Below are 17,148 nucleotides of genomic sequence, written 5' to 3'. Positions count from 1 at the left end.
TATTAATCTATAAAACCCCTCCTCTAACCTAAAATCTAAACGTGTGTGTGTATTATGCAAACCAAAACTCTGCATAAGTGTGTCACTCTGTCTGAATGTGTTACTGTGTGCTATATTTGGTTTCACAACATACTTTTATTACCTCACATTTTTTCCTTCCCATGATCCATGATTACGCAAAATCCTAATCTCATGTGTCTCGGTTTCCTAAATCGGTCTCCTCGTATTAGTCATCAGTTTCGACACAGGTGGGTACGTGTGTGTGTGTGTGTGTGTTGGGGGGGTCTGTGACGTGCAGGTGTGGAAGCGTGGGTGGGGGAAAAAAAGTGTCCCAAATGACTCAGTTTTCTGTTTCCAGCAACCTGCGATGGATACAACCAAAATGACTCAGTATCATCACTGCAGTCACAACAACATCTGCATTCTGATCAGTTTTAATCAAAGAAATCTGAACCTAAAACACCAGAAGTTTAGTTTTTTTAACCCACATAGGTGTGTTAAGTAAGAACCCCTCTGCGCTCCATGGCAGCTGCATGGTGGAAAAAGAGAGGGAAGCATACGTAGAAGACAAGTCCAGTCTGGTCTCGAGGTCCTTCCCTCTTCTGTGCGTCCCTCAGCCCCACCCTATACCTCACATTCCTCTACAAATATCCCCCATCTTATCCTGCAGCCTCTAGACTTGTGCATCAGACAAGAACCAAACCAAGAAGGAAGAACATCAAGACCTGATTTTTCAATTTTAAGAGGAAACCGAAGTAAAGGTAGGCGTCTTTTTTTTAATCCACTTTTAATCAGATGGTCAGGCTGAGCTTTGAAGAGAGATTCTGCAAAAGTGTGTTGTGTTATTTCTGCCTGTGACAGAGGTTTTAACAGAGGTTTAACAAGACTTACAATTTAAAAAACAAATTGCCTGCAAATATGCAATTCAACGATAAAGATTTTTGAGGAAATAAAACAACACAATTTCCAGGAGTAGAAACATCTGATTTTAAATCAATTGACCCACTTTAAGATGAGTTTCGGTGTTCAATCTGCTCTGAAGTTTGTGATCTGGGGCGGCTCAGATGTGCTTAAAAGTACGATTATTTTTCTCCTGTCCAACTTGGACTAAAGGTTGTTGGCTCTCCTTTGTTATTATAGATGAAGGGAACCAGGTTTAATAGTTTTAGTGTTCACATTATGGAGGAACATGTAGTTGTGTGCAAGGATGAAGAACAAAGGGAAGGGCTTTCTTGTAACTATGTTTTTTTTTACTTTAATTCCCATCCGCCAGAAGTCGAATCAGGCGGTAATCTTTTAAAACAAATGAGTAAGGCCGATCTTCGATGTAAGAAGATGTGAGGGAGTGGCTCAGCCGAGGCCCGGGTGCAGATCCAGGAGGCCCCGGGCCTGTCGAGACTTGACTTTGTTTTAAAATGTAGCCCTGAGCCACATAATCCTGTGAAGGCCTGTCTGAGGGAGCGGGTGTTTGTCTGAGTGTTCAGCTATGTGATCACAGAAAGCCCCACAGACCAACAGTAACACCACAGCAACAACAGATAACACCTCCTCCTCTCTCGGCACAAACAGGAAAACAGGATGCACTTTACTTACAAACTTAGATCTCGGGAGAGCCAATCAAAGAGAGGAGTGAAAAATTTCACAATTGCACAAAGTCACGGTGATGATTTTAACTTCCTGTCTTTCTTTTTCCTTTTTTCCAGAATGGGATCCGCCGCGGTTCAGATGGTGTGCGTGGCCCTCGGGGTCCTCGGCCTGATCGGGGTCATCGTGTGCTGCGCCGTCCCGCGCTGGAAAGTGTCCTCCTTCACTGGAGCAAACATTGTGACTGCACAGGTAAGGACAAACTTCAACATCCTTTTATGCAGGGAAATGATCAGGAAGGAAATCTGGAGGGTTGATAGGGATGTACGAAGAATATTGCAAGCCAGACATAGGTATTGTTCATGCATTTATGTTACACTGATGATATGTGAAGTGGCTGAACCTCTCTCTTTCCATATGTGTGCAGAGCAACCAGGAGGGCCTGTGGATGGAGTGTGTGGTGCAGAGTACCGGCCAGCAGCAGTGCAAGAACTACGACTCCCTGCTGGTGTTGCCCTCTGACCTGCAGGCTGCCCGCGCCATGACCATCATCAGCTGCATGCTCAGCTGCATCAGCCTCCTCATCCTCTTCTGCGGGGCCGACTTCACCACCTGCGTGCAGAATGAAGAGGTCAAGCCCAAGATCAGCCTGGTGTCCGGGGTGGGCATGCTGCTGGCCGGCCTCCTGGTCATCATCCCCGTCAGCTGGTCCGCCCACATCGTGGTGCGAGACTTCAACAACCCCCTGGTGGCTGGGTCCTTGAAGAGGGAGTTGGGAGCGTGCATCTTTTTGGGGTGGGGGGCCGGCGTGCTGCTGCTCCTGGCTGGAGGGCTGCTCTGCTGCTTCAGCAGGCCAAACTCGGGCAGCTCCGGCGCAACTGCCAAGTACTACAGCAACGGTGCCTCCGCCCCCAATAAAAACTACGTGTAGTGGCTTTCTAAAGGGGACTGGTGTTTGAGGGGAAGAAGGGGAGGGGGGGTTATTTGGTAAAAGACTGGCGGGCAACAAATTAGATGACACCAGGGGTTGTTTTTGAAAAGAAAAAAAAGTCTCTGTAAATACTTTATTCTGATAATAAATGTCTTCAGTGTTACTCATAGTTAGGCTGGTGATGTTTAGAGTTAAAGCTGGGTGCTGGGTTATTCATAAGCTATTTGAAAGGGAAACAAATGTTATATAAGCTGTAAATTACTCAAACTCATTTTGTGATTGTAGCGTTAAAAAGCTTTTGTCCTGTCTGCAAAACTATCCCTGAAAATCCGACTTCAAGAGATGTTAAAAGTTCCCAACAAGTTTAAAATACAAGATGATACTAATGTGCTGAGAAGATCTGAAAAACCAAAGGTCAAAGTTCAACATTTCAGTATAAAACAGCCTTTTTTTTCTATACATGTTTTAGTTTAAATCAGCTGATCTGCATTTCTGTGTATCGTCACTCTTTCCTTTATCATCAAAGTCAGAAAAAGCTGCTTTAAACCGTCTTCAGCCAAAGGCACCTCAACAGGCCTCAGGGAGCATCTGTGTGCACTTTCTGTCCTGATTACATTTCAGACATTTTATCAAACATCTTTCTTTTGTTTTTCTCATTTTGTATGATGATGAGTATACATGATTAAAATTTTGTATTATTCTGAAGTGTGTTTCATGTGTTTATTTTGTGTGTTTGAAAAGAAAGAAATTCAAACCTTTTTTTTCCCCAAAATACAGAAGACTTTATTTCAAACTAAAAGCATATAATAAAATATGATTTTTTTACGACCCAAATAAACAAATTCAAGCTTCAAGCAAAAGTAAAATGAAGTTAAACTGTTGTCGAATGATGTCTTTAATCTCTCCCTTTGTCTCACTCCAATCAGAAGCTACAACTGCTGCAATGTTTTAACTCCTGACGTCTGCTCTTGATTTGTTCTTCTTGTTACAAAGCTCCTCCAGTTCAATGCTTGCTCTCCAGCTCGCTCACACGCTTGGTCAGCTCCTCTACTGCTGCTTTCAGGTCTTTCACTTCCTTTCTCAAAGACTGCACATCCTGACGGACACACACAAACAGAGTATTTTGGATTACACTCAAACCTTCAGGCATGAGGTTTGATAGCTTAAAGTATCATGATATTAGTCTTTAAATGTCTCACCCCGTCGTTTCCCTGCTGATTCCCAGCAGAAGTCGTGGTCTTCAGGAGACTCTTGTGGACTTTGAACTCCTTGGCTTTGGTTGTTGCTGCAAACCCGTCCTTTAGAGAGATCAGAATAGGCTGACCATTTTTTCCTTGAAACCACTCGTCAGCTTCCACTGAGGGCTCGGGACCGATGGTGTCTGGGTACAGATCCTCCTGGAACAGATCCGACTGCACAGACAGAGACACAAAGTTTCAGACAGATGATCAATGCCAGTCACTACACACTCCATGACACTAGGGGGCAGTAATCAGCTTTAAAAAGGTTACATAAAAACACTTACAGCACATATACAGTATGAGTACATGTATAGGCCTATACTTTACCTTGCGTGGCACTGTCATGATGACGGGCTCACATTTCCTGTCATGGAGTTTGTAGAACCTGGAGGTAGAAATATTTGCTCATATAATTAGTTGTTGTGTCAGCCAAACTTGGGATAATATGTTTTTATTTGGAGGAAGTAAAAAAAAATTGACCTAAAAGTGACAAACACTGCAAACAAGAGTCAACAGGCATTTAAGTGGTGTTTACAGACTGGGAAAGTTTACTTGAAAGCCGGTACAACAACTCAAAACAACTCGTAAAGATTATTTGTGAGTAACAGAACACAACACATCCTCTTTGTATCGTCCATGTTGTTTCAAGTATGTACAATTATCACGAGTGCTAGCTGCTGAGGTTGTACAAGAGTTCAATGCTACCATCAACATGCTAACATGCTCAGAATAACAATGCTAATACGCTAATGCTAAGCAGGAATAAAAAATATACATGTTTGGCATGATAGTATGTTAACATTTGCTAATTACGCTACAGCTAAGACTGATGGGAATGTCATCAGTTTAAAGGGGGGGTATTATGCTAATTACACGCCTCATATTTCACTCTGTGATACCTGGGGAGTAGCTTAGCATAATTTACAGATAAAAAAAAATGTCTCACACTGGTGCTCTGTGCAGGCCCTCATACAACCTCAGCTCTGTCCCTTTGAGAAACCCTGCCCCTACAAGTCTGCTTTCTTCTGATTGGCCAGCTCTCCGCAGCCTGCTAAGGCTGAACTTTATGACATCACAAAAAAACTGTGTGAAACCTGGCGTTCATAGCAGACTGAGCTGAGAAGCCTGTGATTACGCCAACATACTCTGACCTACAGATCTGAAACTTCACCCACGTTTATTCTGGACATCCAACATTGTGACATTATATATATGTCTTAAAATGTGAAACAGCATAATACCCCCTCTTTAATGAAATATCTGTGCAAGAGAGAGCTACTTTAGGTTTTCTAAACATGCAAAAGTTACTACCTGGCAATTTCACATTTGTTGACCTCCAGGCCCCTCTTAGGCATGTATCCCATCCCCTTCTGGCTCTCCTTGCTGCTGTACATGGACAGGTAGTGGACATAAGGAGCTTCGTCTGTCACCTCAAAGTAACGGATGCTGCTGTCTCCCTGTGACACAGATGTGAAAGTCAGCTGTGTGTGTCCGTGTGGGTGAGACAGACACAGTAAAAAGGGATTTATTTTATTTATCTATATCTAACCTTGCCACAGAGGTAGATGACACCAGTGTCTGGGTCGAAAAATGGCAGAAGGACGCCACTGCTGGTGTCCACTTCCTGCAGGGTCAGCGGTTCACTGAAGTTCTTCTGTTAAAAGAGATTCAGACACAAAGATTAAACCTTTGATTATATCTGATGTAACATCCTTAATGGAAACAGCTGCTCGAGCAGACTGGAGGTAAGCTAAGGCTTTATCCAATTGAGATTGAGAGGGGAGTTACAACGCCCTTAGATTTGTAAGCGGGCAGTTGTGAAACAGCAGTAAGTCCTTTGTAATCCAAACAATCCCAATATTTTAAAAGTTGCACAAAAGATCCACCTGTCAAGATTTTGAATGATATCTAAAATTTGATGTCCACCTGCTATTTAAAAATGACCTTTTGCTTGTTATTTCACAGTGATGTTTGACACTCACTGTGCAGGATGAGAGATGCAGAGTTGTTTCAGCGCTAAACTTCCAACTAATATATACAACAGGTTGTTCAGGCCAAGTAATAGTAAAGTAATCTGATTGGATAAGAGGCATTCCATGAGTGCTGATAACACCTGTGTCCCAATCCAGGGGCTGCATCCTTCGAAGGACGTATTTGAATGCTAATTGCGTCACAGCAGAACGTCGAAGGCTGTCTCAAACCAAAGGCTCCTACAGATGCGGCCTACAAATGAGTCCTCTTTTTCCCGGGCCACGAAGGATCCATCGGGTACAACCTTCCCAATGTATTCCAAGATTTATTGGAATTCAAACATAAAGTTACGTGACGTTAGTTATGCAAGCTAGTTAGCCCGCTAGCTACCTGTTGCTAGGCGACAGGATACATTTGATGAGGCAAGGGTACTCCGTAGATCAGAGCGTCTCATTTCAGTTCGGCTTTAACGGTCTACGCAGGCTACGAATGACGAATCCTCCGTGGACCGCCTCCTTCAAAGGATGCAGCCCCTGGATTGGGACACAGCTACAGAGTGCAGGAGAATGTTTGGGTTGCTCGGCAACAAAAGTCCAGTTTCAGTTAGGTTGAGTTGGTGGAGCAAAACATAATTTTGTTGTTGATTATTACTGTTTACTACTGCTGCTTGTATAACTGTTGCATAAAAGCAATATCATACTCACGGTCGTACTGAATATCAGCACTGGTGTGATGATATTCAGTATAACATCACAACCTTGAGTGTGATATTGTTTAAATACCAAACTATGTTTTTGTCACAGTTACTATTAATTAATTAATCGTAAAGATTAGAAAATATGTTTTTTGGGGGGCTTTAATTAAAAGATAAGGATCTTATTCTTGTTCGGTAAAATTGAAGGCTTGAACTTATGAATAAGCAGGTTGTCGACACTTACTGGGTCCCACAGCGCCACCTGCCTCTCACTCATGCGACTGAAGCCGGTAGTGAGGATCTTCCCGTCTGACACGAACACCGCCTTGATAGGCCTGGAGCCCTCGTGAGTCTTCTCCTTCTCCTGTGGTCGGAGCAAAGATGGATGTGTTACAGACAGACAGTACTATAGACATACACTACTCACAAAAAGTTAGGAATATTTGGCTTTCAGGTGTCTCAATAACTTGTCATGTGCCCTTGAGCATCAATTACACCTTGACAACGACATCTCATGCTGTTCACCAGGCGACTTATTGTCTGCTGAGGCACGGCATCCCACTCTTCTTGAAGGGTGGCCCCTCAGGTCATTGAGGTTGAGGGTACAGAGTTACGAGCCTCTACACGGCGACTCAGCTGATCCTATAGGTTTTCTATGGGATTCAGGTCTGGAGAAAGTGCGGGCCACTCCATTTGAGGTACCCCAGTCTCCAGCAGCCGTTCCCTAATGATGCGACCTCGATGAGCTGGAGCATTGACGTCGATGAAGATGAAATTAGGCCTGTGTTGTTCATGCAGGGGCACAATGACTGGATTAATGATGTTTTTCAGGTAGTATAGGCTTGTCACTGTACCATTCACAAAGTGTAGGGCAGTTCTGTATTGACTAGACACACCTGCCCACACTGTAACACCACCACCACCAAAGGCTCGTCTGGTGACAGTGGCTGATGCACAGCGACTTTCATCAGAGAACAGCACTGAGGCCCACTGGTCCCTCGTCCAGCGTAAATGCTCCCTGGCCCATGCAAGACGATGACTCCTGTGCCTGGTGGTGTGGTCAGGTACCCTTGCAGGTCGTCTAGCACGCAGACCACGCTGATGTAAACAGTTTCGAATGGTCTGACGTGACACTTGGGTGCCTCTCACCTCCCTTAAATGTGCCTGGAGTTGAGTGGCGTTCATAATCCGGTTCCGCAGTGAAGCGGTCATCAGTGTGGGATGTGGCCAAAGGACGCCCACTTCTATGTCTTTCTGTGACTCTTCCAGTCTCTCTGTATCTCTGTTGCAACCTGCTGATGACACTCTGTGACACTCTAATCTCAGTGGCCACTTCCGTCTGAGAACATCCTGTTTGAAGCCTCGCAACGGCGAGGTACTGTTGATCAGTTGTTAGGTGTCGTCTTGGTCTCATGATGTCAAAATGTGAACAGCATGATGAGGAAGACTGTTGAAATACCAATTCTAATTGAACCAGGAAATGTATTGGTCGATTCATGGATCAAACACCTGTTGTGAGAATTGCCGTTAAGCTCCTTGTTCGAGAACAGCAAGTTGTGCAGAAAGTACTGAAACATTGAACTGTTGGACAAAAGTTTAGAGAAGGTCACATTAAGTTCACCTGTAAAGGTTATAGTACATTTTAGGTTCATCCTGAAATTTCACCCGAAAGCCGAATATCCCCAACTTATTGTGAGTGGTGTATATCTAGATCTTGTTGGGTTTAGTTGCAGTGATGTTGGAGGAAACCTACAACGATGACGGTGCCCTTGCGGGGGTCCAGCACCCTCATGGTCTTGTCCTTGCAGGTGGTGACAATCTGGGAGCCGTCCCTGTTCCAGCAGGCGCTGTAGATCATGTCAGTGTGCAAGCTGTCAATCCTCACCACCGCCTCCCCACGAGCCACGTTCCACAAGATCACCACGTTATCACAGCCTGCAGGGACACAGAGCAGGAGCAGAGGAGCAGAGGAGCGTGAGGAAGCGAGTAAAACTGTGGGCCATTAAGCTAACGCATTTATTCCAGCCAAATCAAAGGTACAGCAGGGCAACAATTCAACTATTGTTTACAATCCTCGGTTACTACAAATGTTACGATTATATCATTGAGGGTGGGGTAAAATACAAAAGTACAGCAAAGTATTGTAATATTTTGGCAATATTGTATTGGGGCTGCATGGTGCTGCAGTGGCTAGCAGTGTCGCCTCACAGCTGGAAGGTTCCTGGTTCGAATCCCAGTTTGGACAAAAGCCTTTCTGTGTGGAGTTGGCATGTTCACCTCGTGCATGCGTGGGCTCCGGCTTCCTCCCACAGTCCAAAGGCATCATGCTCGTTAGGTTCATTTGTGACTCTAAAATTGCCCGTAGGTGTGAGTGTGCGTGTGAAAGGTTGTCTGTCTCTATGTGTCAGCCCTGTGATTGACTGGGGATCACTCCACGGTGTACCCCGACTCTCGCCCAATGACTGCTGGCTCCAGCACCCCCACGACCCTGAACAGGATAAGCGGTACAGATAGGACGCCAAGATTTGATCTTTACTATACAGTAATATTAGAGAGGTTCAAATGAAACTGTCTGATAGCCTTTTCAGTTCACTACACTGTGCTGTTTCTTCTCTGGTTAGGGCAGCAGAGGTCACAGCTCACTGTCAGCTTGACTGGTAGGAAGTTGGTTAATGTGTTGGTCAGTCTGTCTGCTGGACAATCTAATTTAGCTGAAATAACATGATTGATGTGAGATGAACAGACTGAAAACAAGAAAAAGTTTTCCTTTTGGGACACAATTTGCAGTTGAAAAAAGGTAATACATCGCTATATATCACAATTGACATTATGGCAATACTCAGTCCGCAACAAGTGGCAATGATACTGTGTAGTTAAGACACTGGGTGGAGGCTGTGAGAGCTTCCTGTTCAGCTGGGGTGTGAGTTTCATTCAACAATACGTCCATGAGTTTAGTCACCCTGTTTCCTCTAATGTACAGGCTACACTTCTGCACAGGAACTCTGTGGTGCATCAGGGGGTCATACCTGCACTCATCAGCACGTTGTGGGCGGTGGGGTGCCAGCTCAGGATGCCCACACGTTTGGAGTGTCCGTCCAGCTTAACGACAGGATCTGTGAGCGGCGTGGTCAGCCCGCCTTCCGGGATCTCCCAAATCTGTTCATCAGGGACACATTATAGACTGAATTCACATTTATAACAGGACAAGATTACAGTATAAAGTCGTATCACAAAGATTCTGTTGTGTTTACAATGTGCCTACCATGACACTGCAGTCCTCAGAGCCGCTGGCGATGATGTTGTCATTGTGAGGACAGAACTCGATGTCCAGGACGGGTCCTGTGTGGCCGCACACGGTGGGGTAGGACATGTCGATACGTCCCGTCTGCAGAGAGAGACATCACAAAAGAAGAACTCTAAAAACCAACACTCACAGCAGCTTCTACAGGTAACAACAGCAGGAAAGATAAACATGGTGATGTAGTCTAGGGGGAGTAGGAAGTGGATAATCGCCTGATACACTACGAGTATTTCCGCGTCACAACAGCACACTTTTCTGCAATTTTATGCTCACTGGTCCCTTGGCTAATTGTATTCTCTTGAGTGTTATATAATAAATCAGAGATACGAGCATGAATAATGTGGTTCCTTCAGGGTTCATCAAGTTATTCATGACTTTTTACCCTTTGAATGCAACATATAAGGCAATTTCATACCTGTTTCAGAGTAGCTTGAATGCACGCTATAGAATAAAAACCAATAAAGCCTTAAAGGGCCAGTTCGCCAATTTTCAACCTCAGTCCTGTCATGCTATTATGGGGAGCTAATACCATTATGATAGGGAAAAAAAGCATTTTCGCTCTGTTCGTTTGGAGGATGCTATCCGCTTCTCCAATGGGTCCTGGAAAACCTCCGCCAGACTAAGTAGAGCACGTCATCTGGTGGAGGCCAGGGAGCTCACTAAACTACACTTCCTCAATCTAGGACGCCCGCCTCCGATGTCTCGTTCAAAATCGTCAGGTTTGAAATGTAGACTGCAGACCTGAAGGTTTTTAGACGATCCACGGGTATATTCTCGCTGTATTTCGGATTCTGTACCGCTCTGCGCCATTGCCTGGAGCAAAACTGTAGTATTTCACTCCAGCGTCTCTTGCTGGGCCGTTCGTTTCAGAGGGAGGGGCGCAATGCACGCTGGGTGTTGCATGGGCAAAACCACGAGCTGTTTGTACAACTTTCTCCACAGCTATGGCGCCACTTTCATATATTATTGCTTCTATCGATTACAGAGAACACCAGCTTTGACTGACAGCGGCTTATTCCGGGAGCGAATTGCTCCTTTAAATAATCTATTATTATATCACACTGTTGACAGTATTTCCCAGCAGTATATAGCAATACTAGCTTGCAATATAATAATAGCATTCACAAGACATGGACAAAGATAATCTGCATTAAATGAATAAATGGATTAATCAATGAAAATGTAGATTGAATTGAAGTTAACTGAAGTTTTTGCTACTGTCAGCACTTGTTAATTATAAGTGTATGAGCTGCATAGATGCTGTAGTTTGCAGTAATGGCAGTTTAGGCTACAAAACAAGGCTATACAGCAGATAAGGGAAAATATTTCAGACTTTTTAATGCCTCCAATTTGAGGAAACTGATCACTGCTCTTTCAGACTTTTTTTAGAGCTGCAGAAACTCTGTATAAATTTGTAAGGCCTGAGGGAACGTGCAGGTGTCTCTAAGAGACGCTCCATCGAGGTCACAGACTTCAACAAATTCAGATGTTCAGATGAGCTTAAACAAACCCACAAGGTTTGCAATCTTCCACGTTTTCAGGCACATAAATGCAATAAAATCGTTTCGAGACACCTAACGTACAACATAAGTGAGTGCAGAATAACCGGGTTGACGCCACATCCTGCCCCGACTGGGGAGACAACCAACTCCTAATATGGTGAAAACTTCTCAGCAGCAGAGCGAGTGACGTGCAGTAAGACTCAAAGTCTGCATCAAACTTCCTTATTTAGCTGCATGTGTGATTGTGACTGGCAAGATTCAAATTTTTAAATGTTAAGGTGCTGCTAGAAGAAAAAAAACCAACACAGATCTGCATATGATATGATGGAGACATCCAAAAATGGTGTTATGAGAAGTTGAAGGAGCAGATATGTTGCACACACAAGCAAGAGTGTTTCCTGTGACCCACCTTGTTCAGGGGCAACACAATGAAGGCTCCTCCACCACTGGCGTCCACAATCATGGCCACAAACTTGGGGTTGACGGAGCAGAAGAGGCTGTCCCAGGTCATCTGGGAGATTCGGATGTCATCGTAGCATTGGTCAGCTTTTAGAGCCTGGCCGAATACGTGACGGAACTTACTGGACCTCACAACCTTTCTGGACATGGTGAACTGGAAAGAGAGCGAGGGTTAATATGCAGACTAGTAGTAGTTGTTACTCTGTGCAATTTAAATGCAAACTAGTTAGTCTTTGAAACTGTAGTATTGTGCTTTAAGATATCATGTGGAAACAAACTGGCAGACACAGAGCTGACGACACAGCTTAAAGACACGAGAGAGGAAAGCTGCAAAAAAGAGGAAGCAAAACCTTTCACAACTGCTTCCTCTTGTCTGTCTGTGCCTGGCACTCAGCCCCCTTTCTGTATCTTCATCACTGCTATTTGTGCTTCTATTTGTTGCCTAAACAATTCTTAGGACAATTGTAGATAATATTACTTTCACGACACATAAAAAACAATCAAATTCCAGTTGTGCTGCGCGTGCTGTCAAACTAAAAAGGTGGATGAGTGTCCGTAAGCAGCAGTTACACCACATCCTTCAGAGACAGCCGAAACCACTAACCTTTCTGTCGTGCCATATTTGCCCTCATGTTCTCATCGATTTTCCCACAGTTATACACCATGGGAAGTATGGTTTAAAAAATACATGCAATAAATGCATCCTTTGCTGTCCCAGAATCAAAATTGGACGAGTAAAGAGGTTTCAAACCGTGCAGAAGTGAAGTTATAACAAGCTGCAGAACACACAAACCGTGCACTGTTTCAATCAAAATCACAAACGCTGAATATGTTTTGCTTTACCTCCATTTTTCGATCTGACTTCCTGAAATCTGCAGCCGCGCCTAAGCTCAGACTCAGAACCGTTCCACAGCTGTGCTGCATGTGCATCACAAGATCTCTCTCTGCTCTGCGCCTAATTTAATAACCTTTTACAGAGTGAGCTGTAATTTTATCAGGAGCCTAAATGCATGTCAATAATTTCAGTCTACCGCCGCCTCTCTCTCTGCTGTGATGGGAAACAGCGGCTTGTACAAAGTAGGAAACAATACAGCAACTTGAAACAGGAGAAAGTTGAGCCATGCGGAACAAAGATGCTCAAATCAATTGTGTTATCTTTACCTGTCATACCCCTACTTCATTACACATGTATGGATAACACTGATAGCTTCAGGAGGTGTAAATGAACTGTAAGACAAGCTGCAGGAGTACGTCACAGGCCTACCTGAAGTTGTGTGGGAGGCGATTCAGCTGAAAGAGTTCCGGCAGTGCGACAAACACGCTGCCACCAGAATGAGAACTCAAAGGAGGCTGTAGGTTAAAGTACATCACAAAACAACATGGAGGAAGTGACAGTTTCATATGATGGTGGAAGTGGGAGGTGACAGAAGAGGGGTTGAAAAACTGCCACGAGAAGGGGAAGATGGTGTGAGTTGTATGAGATGTTTAGTAAATTGAGTCACGATAAAGATGTCAGGACAATATGTACTTACATCGGTAGGAAGTTCAGTCTACCTTTGAATGAAAGCAGATTCGGGCCTTTGCTGCTCAGGTGTCTCCTGACTATTAGAATCACTACAAGTGCAGTGATCATTAAATGAGGTCAAAGCACAACAGTTCACAGAGATGCTTGGTTGAAGGCAGTTCAACCTGAAATATGAGGAAACGTGGATGTTACACTTTGATGCTCATCTTGTCCAATGCTAAACTCACTTCATCACATTAACATCTGTGTACTAGTCGTAGTTTCTCCTCCTAACATATAAAAACAGTTGCATGTTGTAGCAGTGGTGTCAGCTCTGTGAAGTCTAAAAGACTCGAGTCAAACTGGAGATGTCCGAGCTGAAAGACAACCTGTCGGTAGGGGTCACTATCGGGTTGCATTATGGGAAATGTTGGATCCAGTGTATTTGGAGTTTGACCCAAACATCACACTAGCTTATATGGGAATTCTGCAAAACATCATGTTCCTTTTTGGCTTTACAGTTTTGATAAGTTTGTACACATTATCCGACATCTATATGTAATTAAATGCTGTTTCACATTTTAAGACATATAATTTTACAATGTTGGATGTTCAGACTAAACGTGGGTAAAGTTTCAAATCTGTAGGTAAAAGTATGTTGGAGTAATGCCCAGGCTTCTCAGCTGTGAACGCCAGGTTTCACACAGTTTTCTCTACACGCTGCACTTTGTGATGTCACAAAGGGTTCCGAGAGCTGGCTAATCAGAGGAAAGTGGGCTTGTTGGGGCGGTGTTTCTTAAAGGGACAGAGCTGACTTAGTCGTTTCTGGCAGAGGCTGTATGAGGGCCTGCACAGAGCACCAGCGAGAGAAAAATGATGCGTTTTTTAAACTGTGAATTATGCTAAGCTACTCCACAGGTATCACAGAGGGAAATGTGTAGGTTGAAATGTCACACTGCTGTGTTCCAGGTTGTCAGTCAAATAAATGTAGGGTATCTGACAAATCTATATCATTTCATCACTTCTGGATTGATCTGTGACTGACAAGACAATGAAAATCTGGAGGGAAATCTGGCCATATTTGATAACACATTAGCTATAGTCAGACAACCGCTAACTTTAGCATTCAGCCCCTTGCTAGCTAATATTACCTTAAGCTAGGAAATGGCTGGAAGATAATACTCATTACTATTTGGTAGTATTACCAGTACAAAACGAAAGGCGTAAATTCCTAGCTAACTTGACGTAACATAATGTTAGCTAGGAAGTGGCAGAGTGCTAACAATAACTGTTGTCTAAAGGTAGCTAATGTCTTGTTATGCTTTGAAATATCCCATGTCATAAGCTGCTCGTTAATCGAAGAAGCAATGAGATGACGTATATATTAAGACATGATACAACCTGAAATACAGCAGTTCATCTTTATAGCAGCAACTGAGCTTCCCACCCTTAGTGTGAAGCAGGGGAAAATGGCCACCGTGTGAATATAGTGCAGATTTTGTTAGATGCTAACTTGGCAGCCAAGAACTTGTTATCAACGGACACAGACGAAAATGCAACACAGCAGAGAAAAAAAATGTGTGATGCAGCTGTAGGCTGTTAGGCTAGGTGGCTAGTTCAAACATTCAATTCAGATGGTACCTAGTTCAACCTAATACAAGGCGTTTGGCATGACATAATTTTGGAGCCAACATTTACCTATAGTACATAATGTGAACTACTGTAGAGTCTGTTTAATACTGAGGTGAAAGCAGATCCGGAAATTGGTTGTGATTGGCCCGACCTAAATCAGGGCCGGATGGAAATCTGCATATACAGAGGGAGGCGAGATGCATCCGCCGAAGCACGAGCTCATAGATTTCTCTCTTTCCTAGGATAATCTGATGCTGCTTTACTGTATGTCTCTAGCCTAGCTAACTATCCAACTTGTTTGAGCCATCAAGTTCATGTTGAACTTCAGTAGATGTGTTAGTTTCACAACCTTCTAAAGCTTTTTGGCGATCGGGCACTCAGCCAGTCTGATGAATACGAAGGACTTCAACTTTGAACATTTCGGGCCTCTGATGCAAACAGTTTGTCTTTTCCTTTTTAAATATTTCTCTTGCTCATTACTCACCTTTATGGACATGAAATACTTTATTGCTGAGGCGCCTCTTTAAGCCCCTGAACTTCAGCTATAACTTTTAATTAACCCGTGCAATTAGAAAAACAAGCTCTAATCTACTCCTTAAAGACACGAGGGCATCTTTCTATCATTGTGAGGTCATTTAATCCTTCATACACAGGCCTCATACTTCTATAATTGAGAGGACCCACATTTGACATAATGTATTCCCTCTGCATTTCCTTTTACATTAACAGGATCTACAACTGATTTACTACTTAAAACTGAAGTCAGGCAATGTCCTCGCCTTTTAGGACTTTTTCTTCTATCACTGTGGGGAAATTTGATCCTTATTAGACACGTACTTTTATATCTATACTTGATGTGAGTTTTCCAACCAACAGAATAGACATCGTAGCCCAATGTTGTCTGAGAATTTAAAGCCTCAAACTCGGCCAAACGTAAACCCAAAAATAAACACTTCCCGACCTTGTCTTTCAGGCAACGCTGAATCAAGTTTTTCAAGCTTTTATGTCAGAAGTGACAGAGTAATAATTTGAGGGAGTTTTAGCCTGTTGCTAATGCTAATGCTAATGCTTCATTCATTCATTGGACGGTCTGATAAAGTTTTTGGTGTAAAAATAGGTCCAAATGTTTCAGGAAATTATGACTACTCGTGTAAAGTAACCCTCATGCTAACCTTGACCACAGCAACTTTACGCTAGCTTTGACCTAATGCTAACAGAAGAGGTGAGGACAAGACATATCAACACTTTCGAGTCCTGAAACTCACATTTTTCAGGTGATGTACATCAGCACACAAACACACACACACAACGGAATAAAAGGAACACGGTTAAAGAGACAGGTTTAAAAATATAGACTTCAGTTTATTGCACAATCGTTGCTGGAGACTGAGGAGTGTGAGAGCCTGTCTGTTATACAGGACGCTAATGTCGGACAGACAGGTGAACTACAGCACGGGAACGAACTGTGTCGTCTGTGTTCATGCACATTAATTTGCAAGCACACAGACCGGATAATGAGGCGCTCTGGGGGACGCGATCAGGGCCCCGTCAGAGCAGAGGGAGAAAGAAAAGTACGGGTTTCATGCTTGTATGGGTTCCGCGGGAGATCTCATACGCACATGTCATACATACATGGTCAGGGAATATAAATAAACAAACCCTGGAGAGTAACCGCAAGCCAGAGCTGACAGTGTTACGACCTGTCAATTATTTTCATTTGCCTGCAGTTTGGCTACAGTAATGCCTGCATCAGTGCACATGAACTTCCACTAGATGGAGCCACACTCATTCTCTTAGACGCTTGACATTGCAGATATGATGAGACAATAACAGACAGACCCTCCGGAAAGCTCCCTTCATCCAAAAGCAAAGGGCTTGTCTCATTATCTGTACACATAGACCGGTGTCAGTATTAGGATTCACAGAATAACAGTAATCATAATAATCAGTATATAACAATACATGTAATCCATTATAAACAGGTCAATAACAGGCTATCCGGCACCTGTGTTATATTAAAAAAAACAGAATTTTGTTTCGTTAGTCTTCGTACATCCTGTTATTTCTTTTTTTATCGTTTAACATACAGACAAAAAAGGACAAAGATTAATTGTCAGGCCAGGTTCCACTCCTGCAACATGGTTTTCAGAGAAATTCTCCCTTTCCACCGTCTTTCTCCCTTCTGTCCAATCCCAGTCCCCAGCATGAACAGACTGGACAAAGAGGGCAGGTGGAGGTAGATGCAAAAAGAGTCTCGCGGCCATGTTTCAGACAGCAGAGGTCAGGTCTGGGATGTTACAGCTACTGTTATGGCACCCTGAGAAGTGGG

At 43.6% G+C, this 17,148-nt stretch overlaps 2 protein-coding genes across 2 annotated transcripts; one reads left to right on the top strand and one right to left on the bottom strand.

Annotated features, from left to right (window-relative positions):
- Positions 1-673: 673 nt before the first annotated feature.
- On the top strand, positions 674-3,220 carry cldni (claudin i). Its single transcript, XM_069676391.1, has 3 exons — positions 674-761; positions 1,704-1,836; positions 2,012-3,220. The coding sequence occupies exons 2-3, from the start codon at positions 1,705-1,707 to the stop codon at positions 2,513-2,515; spliced, it is 636 nt and encodes a 211-aa protein (XP_069532492.1). The 5' UTR covers positions 674-761; position 1,704; the 3' UTR covers positions 2,516-3,220.
- A 34-nt stretch (positions 3,221-3,254) lies between these two features.
- Positions 3,255-13,017, bottom strand: coro1a (coronin, actin binding protein, 1A). The gene is made up of 11 exons (XM_069676390.1): positions 12,948-13,017; positions 11,634-11,837; positions 9,684-9,806; positions 9,448-9,577; positions 8,175-8,356; positions 6,666-6,785; positions 5,306-5,410; positions 5,068-5,213; positions 4,084-4,141; positions 3,715-3,927; positions 3,255-3,611 (listed from the first exon to the last, which is right to left on the bottom strand). Exons 2-11 carry the CDS (start codon positions 11,829-11,831, stop codon positions 3,519-3,521), a joined length of 1,368 nt encoding a protein of 455 aa, XP_069532491.1. The 5' UTR covers positions 11,832-11,837; positions 12,948-13,017; the 3' UTR covers positions 3,255-3,518.
- Positions 13,018-17,148: the final 4,131 nt, after the last annotated feature.

Source organism: Semicossyphus pulcher, unplaced genomic scaffold (assembly GCF_022749685.1).
Source record: "Semicossyphus pulcher isolate SPU_LCO1_2020_fin unplaced genomic scaffold, fSemPul1.0.p SCAF_25, whole genome shotgun sequence".
Classification (NCBI taxonomy): domain Eukaryota; kingdom Metazoa; phylum Chordata; class Actinopteri; order Labriformes; family Labridae; genus Semicossyphus; species Semicossyphus pulcher.
This window is presented reverse-complemented; position numbering and strand designations above follow the sequence as displayed.